The following is a 10,104-nucleotide window of genomic DNA, read 5'->3' as shown; positions in this document are numbered from 1 at the left end:
AACCCAACTCACATAACAAATACATCCAAACTTTTAGATTGACATGGGCAACCTCTCAGGCTGGTCCTTCATAACTTTGGATTCAGGAAATCAGAGGTACTAAGTGAAATGCAGCAATCCAAAACCAGCAACAAGGTCCTAGGAACACAAGCAGACTTGTCTCAAGGTGTCAAGGAAATCAAGTCCCAGAACTGTAGGCAGCCAGGGGCAAGGAAAAGGGAGTTTACAGCTTTCAACACAAGTGTCAAGCCTGCTCATCTCTTTACTTTCTCCAATTGCTATTTCCCCTGTGTACCTTCTGTGAGATATGATCTTTAACTCAGATTTCAAGCTTGTTTTTGAACTTCTGAAAGCCCCTGCCACAGTCGCCCTCACCAAACCTTGCTGTGCATTGCAGCATACCTTGTGATCTTGTGAGGTAGGGAAGACACATAAAACATGTGGTCCAAGCTCAGCCAACCTAAAACATAGCCTGTTTCTGGTGTGCCCCAAGGGCTGGCTATTGGCTTTTAGAAGTGCCAGTAGGAAGATTAGGCACAGAAATTTGGGTGTACCCTTGGCCTCTTACTGTACTAAAAATAAAAATTCAAGACCATGAAGTAATAAATTCTACTCTTACTGCAGTAAAACATTTGTAAAGTAAGCAACCCTTAAAGTATGAATCTGACTGGATGACTCAGACATTATTTATACTTTTCTTATGATTAACTTCTTGCTGGCAACATCACCATATAAAATAAGGCACCATTCAACACTTTCAAGGCAACATCATTGTACACCCTAAAATTAAGCATCATAAATTTAGTTGTCCTCAGAATAATGACATCAAAGTTTCACTGGCACTTTGGACAAGTTTGTGACGTTATAACTTCAGCTTAAAATAGTGACCACTTTAAACTAAACATTTGTTTAACATACTGTTTTGCAACATGGATTTAATAGTAGTTTAGATCTATAATCTTGGTGTTTTTCATAACTTTTTGTTGTCATTTATCTAAAGTATGTAAGCATTAAGTCTGTGGGACTATGACCAGTACATCAAGGTCAAGTCCATTAGAAAAAAAAGTCTTTTTATTAACAAGTTCTTTGAAATGTGCTGTAATTTCCAAACATTCCTCAGGAATGTAATTCTCTTCTAGTGCCATGAATTTCAATGCAACTACTTGCAAGGACTGTATGAGAGTAAAAGTGTCCAAGAACCTCAACAGTAATTACAGTAATAAACCTAGCAGAGGCCTTTGTAATAAGGACAGTTACAAGCAATTTAAATTCGACAAATTGCATTAAACCAATCTTAATTCTTTTTTACAGCAAAGTAGCAAGCTTTGGAAGATCAGAGAATCACAGAATAATTGAGGTTGGAAGGGACCTCTGGAGATCATCTGGTCCAACCCCCAAAGGTGGGCAAGAGCAGCAGATGCTACACATCTTGATTTTTTTAAAAAAATTTTTATTTTTATCTTGTGTGCAAAATTCATTGGAATAGTACAAAATTAAACTGGAAAACCACATGAAAATAAATATCAATACCTCTCTATCAAACTGAATGTGCTTATTAACTGAGTCTACTTTATACTTACCTGCTTTTCATTTGTGATTCCAAAAGTGGAATATAGACAGGACATTTACGGAATATGAATTTCATCGTAAGAAGACTGGAACAGGGATTAAAAATCAAATTGGTCACAACAAATTGAAAAAGTTATCTGAACAAATTAGAACACAATTTAATAACAAAGATGGTCACATATGAAGGAACAGTCAGCTCTGTGAATACAGATAGCCATTTCACAGGAAAGTCTTTGGAAACTGTGAGAATTACAAGTAGAATATGAACCAGGAACACAACATACATCTGTTACTTTTCTGCACTATGGGCAAGGTTTAACCAGAATACCATCCCCATTTTGGGCAATACACTTGAAGAAAGATGTGGACCTAGCATAGGGAATCCAGAAGCTGGCAAAAGCACGATAGCGATCACAAAAACACAAGACAAGTTGGAAAGAAATGGGGTCGTTTAGAAGATTGAGGAGGACTACAGCAGCCTTTGCAAAGAAAGGCTGCCTCAGAAAGAGTGGGATTTGTCTGCTCTCAGCAGACAGAGGCTTAAAGTGCTGTGACAGAGGTGGACATTAGACGTCAGAAAAGGTTTCATTTAAGCCAGTTAACTACTGGAATAGATGGCCTAGGGAGAGTGGGGAGTATCTCCTGCTGGTAGACTTTAAGAACAGGTAAACCAGGAACCTGAACACATGCAGGTGGAGCTGATCCTGCCTTACAACGTGGGTCCCTGTTGGCCTTTCACTCCATTATTGTCCTTCCACAGTCACTTAAGTTTCACTGCACTCCTTCCCTGGCCTCACCCCTTACCTCTGTATTTAGCATCTAGCTCATTCCCAAAGCCTTGGCCACCCTTATACTCGAGAAAACACATGGAATGATATAACAAGCTGGTGTCACACTCCTATTCCACATGTGCATTCTTCTCTCCTTTCACTTGCTCCCATTCCTGATTAGACTTAAAATTCCACTCAAATAAATGTTCAGTAACACGTGCTTCTTAATCAAGTTGCATCAGGACACCTCACAATGCCATTTCACAGTTATGATGCAGTTGGTAATAGCCGAGATGACTGTACAGTATACAGAGGTGACACATTTCTTTCTAAAATAAAAGCATGAGTGCATATCTAATAGCAACACTAACATTATGTCATCAGTTCTGAAGAGGAAATGACCCCACAGATTAATGAGGATTTCTGCCTAGAAGTCAAAGGTATGATATAGTCTTATATTATTAAACAAGAGCTGGATATGATCTAACCTACTTCAAACAGCCCAGCCTTTAATAGAGAGAAGAGAAAAAGGCAGAGTAGCAAGAGTCCATATTTATCTCTGGTGTAACACCAATGAGGCCAACAAAATTCCTTGAAGTTCAGTGTTACCACATGGCAAGTGGTGCAGGTCATCCTGTAAGTTGCAAGGCACGATGGATGGAAAAAGCAATACCATTTTCCGTTCCTATTTAGGAAACATTATACTAAGAAATAAGATACCACACGACCATATCTCAGAAAGTCTGATTATTATTATTATAATAATATAACAACTGATGTATCAATTCACTAAATTTTACAAATTCAAATACAAGCATACTCCAGGAAGTCCTCTGGAAAGAAAAAAAAAAAAAAATCAGTTTCCTATGAAATTAGATTTTTTTTCTATACAGTACAGAGTAAACATATTTATGCTGTAAATAATATACAAGTAAACATTAAGTTTTATATACAATACTCTTGAAAAACAGTCAGGAATTAAATAAGCTATACTATACTTTTTCAAAATCCTAAAACTAGGAGATCATTCCTCCACCTGATCAAGTCAGACATACTGTATTAATCCCCAGACCGGAGACAGTGATTCCCTCATCCTTACTGCTGACACTCAACACGACAGTGTTCCCAGACCCCCCCTGAAGTTACGTTCTAAATAGACAGACATGAATAGATAATGACTGGGAACAGAGCACATAAATACCTTTTAAAAAATTAACAAACCTGGATTTCCTTGGACATATGAGCAACAAGAAGAAATTGCCTAGCATCTTTTTAGAAAATGCGTCTGAAAAGTTCTCATTCACAGCCTGCTTCTGGCTTTACACTCCATGACGAGGGCCACTATTTACATGTGATGACGAGGGGTCCCTACTCTGGCCAAAGTTGTCAGCAACTGAGAGCACTTCGCATTTAGCAGTTTCAGACACTCTGTTCAGTATCTCTAACCCAAGTTTTGCACTTCCAGAAGAACAAGACCCTTGCCAACAGACTGAGAATTGAGCAGCCTCAGGAAAGGGGGACTGAAGGAGCTGTTGATTTCCCACTATTTCCAGCGCAGGTCTGCGTCACCTGTTTACATCATGCATCATTCATCTGCTGCGATGAAATGTAACCCTGCATTTTAAAAAAAGACCTCCGTAACAGTGAGGATACTATATCTTTGTGAGAAGCATTTCACATATTTTCCATGGGCACAGGCTGCTCCTGCTTCTATTTAAATCTCTGTAGCGATCTGCGGGGGGCATTATTCGCTTCAGGAAGTTCATTCAGAAGGTGCTTAGCAAAAGAAGAGGAAAAGCCACCATGGCAGCAGACAGCAGCATGGCTCCTGAAGAAAAGCCAAGCACTACTCCTGCGAAAAGGGCTGTCCACAAGATCCGAATGGCCAGCCTAGTCTTCAGCTTGGCACGAGGCTGGCAGCAGTGGGCATCCGACCACCACATAAAGCAAGCTCAGGAGCCTTGTGGATGGGTCCCCTGTGCAGAAGACTCATCAGCTCAGCCTGTACAAGAAAGATCCTTTGAGAAGTGGCCAATTCCATCTGTCAAGAGGGACCAAGGAAAAGATGACAAAAAATCCTCAGCAAAGGAATCAGTGACAATAAGAGATGCTGAAAAAAATTCAAGGGAATCAGATGAAGCCCTCAAGAAGTTCAGCATTAAAAACAAGGAGGTGACCAAAACAGTTGTAAGCAAAGCCTACGAACGAGGAGGCGATGTTAGCCTCCTCAGTGAAAGATATGAGAATAACAATAGCAGCTCAGAGATGACCAAGCTCAAAGAAGAATCGAGAGCTATTGACAAAATTCTTAGCAGCAAATTATCTCCAACCATAAGGAGAAAGTGTTCAAACGTGGTATCGGAGCTGACCAAGGGCTGGAAACAGATGGAACAAGAGGACAAAGAGGAGCCTGAGGAAGAACTGCTGCTTAAGTGTCATGATGACAGCCTGGATGCAGAGGACAGTGGCTATGGGGAAGCAGAGGACAAACTCGAGCAAGAAGACAGTGACAGAGAGGTGACGGCTGTGAGGATTAAACGACCTGTGCCATCTCTGTAAGTAAAACATCTTTCTTACATTATCACAAATGGTCAGCAGACCTTGAGAGGTGTGCAGGTTTCCATGAGGAAGATGGGGGGAAAAATGGTAGGAAACAGTCAAAGATAAACTATTACTCCAGGAAAACTTTCACATATCTCTCTGTGCTTAAGTAGTTAATCAACAATATCTGACTACAGCCTTGAGTTTTATGTGCTATATACATAATAGACACAGGAAGTTATATTTGAGAAATGTTAATTATATTTAATTTTCATACTGGATTTACTGGTTCATCAAAATCATTACTTGCTTCTTAATACATTAGTCCATATTTCAGAATAACAATTTTTACCTCATCAAGAGCCCAGAGCTGTTCATTTATTTCAGCAAATGTTAAGTCTAAAGCAATATACTTGACACATAATATTTCATACACTTCAACATAAGCTGGCTTCGCTGCTTCCCTTTGCTTTCCATGGATTTGGAATTCATGAAGCCAAAGCATGGAAATGTTTTTTCACAGGAGCTGGGACCCCAAACATTCACTAGAAAGCATCCAGCCTGCCTCAACATCTGCAGACCTGTCTCAAGGTCTGCTTTGAATCATGTTACATGTTATAAATCATTTCACAAAAGCCCCCATTTGAATCATCAATAGATTCTTCAAATTCTACATCTGTCGTTGGGTACACTATCACAAGGGGAGGGTGGGGAAGTGTCTTCATCGAGTATGTTGGGGAAGTAGAAGTTCCTGACATATGGACTTCCTTATGCCTGTAAACTGTGTGAAGGAAGCAGAATCTGTTACTTCCCTATAGTTACTATTTTGAATTAAGTAGCAAATTCATAGCATCAGGCAGTTTTAAGTAACAGTTCTTTCAGTAAGAGGATCATGCTTCAAGATTACTACACAACAGCAGGTGCACATTAAATTTGGAGCCCAGGTCGTAAACAAGTAGTGTTCAGCCATAGCCGTGCAATCCTTGGGAAGTCTCCCAGAAGAGCAAAGGAACAGCAGAGTTTGGCAGAGCTCGTCTGCCTGAGCCTGCAGGGAGGGAAGAGGCTGGCACCAGGACCATCACATGGCGAGGGCAGAACCTCCACTGCTTTTACTCTGTGTCCATCACCAGCACGCACACAAGAGCACAAGCTGAGCAGGAGGCAATTGGAGATGAGAAAGCAGGGTTTTCACCCGCCCTATTAGCCCGTGTGTAAAGGACCAGCAAGGCAGCAGGAATCGGAAGATCAGGACCAGTATCTTCATACCGTATCCTAACTGCCATTTCAGAAGTGAAAAACTGGGACCAGCACTGATGAAAATTCCAAACCAGACTTTGTGATCCCTCTGCAGACAGGCAGGCAGGCCGTACCATTCCCACTGCTTGGGTTTTCACTACTGACAAGTGTTCACCATGACCAGTGTTAGACTATGACTAACAGAAGCATGGGTTTCAACCATATGGTTCTTTCCAGCACAACTATCTGAACACATACAGCTATTTTAATTGTTCACGCTGGGGATTAGAATGATGCTTTGCTGTACAGCTGACCAGTCATCTCCCACAAGGAGCAAACGGTTACTAGCCAAAGCGAAAAAAAAGTCTCTAGCAACCTAGACCTTGAAAGTTTGTAGCCTCTGCTCTTGGGAGAGACCGTATGCACTGTCCTTTGACAGAAGTTAGGACCTCAAAATAAAGATTTCACACATACAGTGGAAAAAGATAGTAATGGTAGAGCTTATTCCAAACTCACAAGAGGCATGATAAAAAGCAAAAGGATAGATAAGATGGCGTTTTTCTCAACCACTGAGAAGATGATTCGGATAAGGAAGGTGATAACAGTATTCAGCTAGGAAAGAGAATTACAGGTTTCAGTAGGAATAGGAGAGAATAGTTACTAGAGTGTTAAATAAAAAGGGGTAACAAAGCCGTTACAGAGTTCTGCTATCTCACTCACTTCTTTCCCCTTAACCTGGGGAACTGAAGCTCCATGACTTCCTCAGGGGTCATGGCCCTTGGAGAGAAGGGAGAGCAGCTGGCTGTGGCTGTGGGATAAGCCCTCCGTGACAGTATCTGCTCATCAGCTCCACTGAGACGGCTGGTATCGCTTCTTCCAGGCAATTTTGATTCACTTAGGGTTCCCCCTCACCTTCACTGATATCTTCCCACGTGAAGAGCTGGGAAGCAATCAATCTGAGCTTCAGCTGGAGTTAAGACTGCACTGGCATAGGGTTTCAATGGCTTTAGGGAGATCTGTAGGTTTCAGGAGACAAATTGCTCTGCATAATCAAACCCTCCACCCACAGTCCTCTGGGCAATGAAGCTGCAATTCAGGGCAAGAGGCAAAGGATCACAGCTTTCCCTTTCTCTGTACGACAAGAGTTTATATATAGGAGGATTTAGTTTATTGTTGGGAAACAAAATTATCTAGCTTTACCCCACTGATTTACTTTAACGCTTTCCTGCCAACACCTACCTATTAATCACTTACACATGCAAAACCACAGGTACACACACGCTGCCTACTCTCAGGACGCTCTGCAGCCACACCACAGAAGAAAGGTGCATTTGCTTGGCAACACTGTGTGCTCAAATCTTCTGATGCTTTTCACCGTGTCAATGGGGAAGAGTATTTTGTAGCTTTTTAAATACAGTTTCTCAATATAGCTAAGCCAAGCTAATGGCAACTCCACAGCTAAAAGAGTGGTCCTGCTCTCCTACTCCTCCTTCTATCCCTGGCACTACAGGGATAGTGTCGCCACTTCTTCCTTTAGCATGACAGTGCTGCCCAGGACTGGCATCCTTCCGGTGCACAGACCTGAACTGGGGACATCTTTATCACTCCTATTCTCAACAGGCTTAGGAGAAAACAAAGGAATAGCCAAACAGCAGCAAACCAAAATTTTCTGCAGGTTTGCAGTCCTCTGTGCTGTTTGGCTAACTGCATTTTGGTTCTTCAGCATTACTGTTAATATTCAGCCGACATTACTGGGGAGGTTTCACAGCAGCCTTCTGGGGAGTAAAAATATTAGAAAACAAATTACTTTGGCACAGCCACAGCACAATATACTCCCTAGGCAAGCTCTGTACTGACACAATGACAGGATGTGGACAGCACAAAGACTAGCTCAGACTATCTATAGCTCCTCCACAACACATGAGATTGGCCTCTAGATGAAAGAGTATCAACAATTTGTCTGCCTGCAGTCATCCAGCAATATGACGTTGCTATGCACACACACACAAGATCAGGATGACCTCTGAAGGTCTTTTGTCATCCTTTTACCTTGACACAAACCTCAGTAGCCTGAAGTTTCTTTCAGGCTTGTACCCTGCCAGCAGGAATGTGAATTTCAGACTTCAATACTTGTTCAGAACCATACTTAAAACATATAAGCATAGGCAGAGCTCCTACACTCTATTAGCTTTTTGTTGTTGTCTTAAACACTTCAACACCTGTTACAGATTTTTCTAGATGCTACCCTCTGTTTTTCAGTCAAGAACAGCTGAGGACCCAGACTGTACACTTACCGTTATAGCCATCTGTAACATCAGGGCAGGCAGATTCCAGACTCGGCTAGGCAGGCAGCAATGGGGACCTGCATGACTGACCAAAGGTACAGAAAGCCCAAGTAATCAGCAACATACTGAATTAAGTCACTCTGGGCAAGAGTTTGTCCAAATGGGCTCAAATCTAGGCTGGAGGGCAATAGCGTCGATGAGATCAAGCTGTGACCAGCAAGTTCATTTTTGAGTGTAAACTGGAACATAGACTAAAAGCCCCCAAAGAACTAATTTAGAAGTAGTGAACTCATGCCACCTGGTGGTTAGCATCTCGTCTAGAAAGACATGGCAACCAAATTAACAGACGAGATTAGTAGCAGAACCACGGAATTAAACGATGACATGCAAAGCTGAAGCACCCTTTTTGTTTCTTGCAGCGCAAGCAGGTTTAACGAAGAAGCCCGCACCAAGGCCCAGAGGAAATACAGCTCCGTCAACAGCCTGAAGGACAGGTGGCAGGAATGGGCCGACCAGCACATCGTAACGCAGAAGCTGAATCCCTTCAGCGAGGAATTTGACCACGAGCTGGCCATGTCCATGCGCCTGCACAAAGGAGATGAAGGCTACGGCCGTCCCAAGGAAGGAACCAAAACCGCTGAAAGGGCCAGGAGAGCCGAGGCCCATATCCACCGGGAGATGAGGGACATGTGCTTCATCATTGAATCAATGGCCAAGCCGCGGCCCGACGGCAAGATACAAGTCACTTTCGGGGAGCTCTTCGAGAGATACGTTCGTATTTCGGATAAGGTTGTTGGGATTCTCATGAGAGCCAGGAAACATGGGCTGGTGGACTTTGAGGGAGAAATGTTATGGCAAGGAAGGGATGATAACGTCATAATTACCTTATTAAAATAAGCATGCTACAACCAGAACAACTTGGTTTGGAAACCTTTCTCCACTTCTCCCTTGCTACTAGCATTTGTACATTTTGAATACAAGATTCCCCCCACTCACCCACACCGAAAAGACATTGAGCATTTTTCTAAACGTGTATTTTACAGCTACTGCATGGTAATGCAAGGGTCTGACTGGATTTGTCTCTGTACCAGGAGGGCTTGCAGGATACTTCAGTTAATTACTACACGAAAAATAAAGAGAAAAACCAATACTGAATATAAGCAGCTGATTATTAAAACCCATAGCAATATAAATAGCTACAAATTAATTCCAATTTTTCACTTGTTCTTACATTCAAGATCTTTCCAACTATTTAAACTGGGATATCAGGAATATAAACCATGCCAGATGAGAAGTTAGATGACAATATAAACTTAGACCAAGTTTTTGATCTGTGAAAGTGATCTTGTGCACATATTTTCTAATTAATTTATTTAAATACATGTAAAAATAGTTTTATTTGAACACAGCATCAAGGATACCAGATTTGTTTCCTTTACAAGTAGGATATGCAACTACTACTGCAATATTATCTTGTGGCAACTATTGACATAGCTTTCTCTTACATATCACATACAAATTCTTCTTTCTATAAATGAGGTTTTATATTTAATGTATTTATGTAACTAATTTATTAGTTTCATATTTAGAGTTATGGATGTTGGAAAGAAAATACCCAACAGAATGTGAACCACAAAAAAGCTTTGAACAGATAGCCATACAGAAAATACCTCCTATGTAATGTTGTGCAATGTATCACCTGA

General features: G+C 41.4%; 1 protein-coding gene across 1 annotated transcript; it reads left to right on the top strand.

Moving 5' to 3' along the window:
* Positions 1-4,016: 4,016 nt before the first annotated feature.
* Positions 4,017-9,298, top strand: ABRA (actin binding Rho activating protein). The gene is made up of 2 exons (XM_009954825.2): positions 4,017-4,894; positions 8,821-9,298. The coding sequence occupies exons 1-2, from the start codon at positions 4,143-4,145 to the stop codon at positions 9,296-9,298; spliced, it is 1,230 nt and encodes a 409-aa protein (XP_009953127.2). The 5' UTR covers positions 4,017-4,142.
* The last annotated feature ends 806 nt before the right edge of the window (positions 9,299-10,104 follow it).

The sequence above is a fragment of the Leptosomus discolor genome, chromosome 5 (genome assembly GCF_034619465.1).
Source record: "Leptosomus discolor isolate bLepDis1 chromosome 5, bLepDis1.hap2, whole genome shotgun sequence".
NCBI lineage: Eukaryota > Metazoa > Chordata > Aves > Leptosomiformes > Leptosomidae > Leptosomus > Leptosomus discolor.
This window is presented reverse-complemented; position numbering and strand designations above follow the sequence as displayed.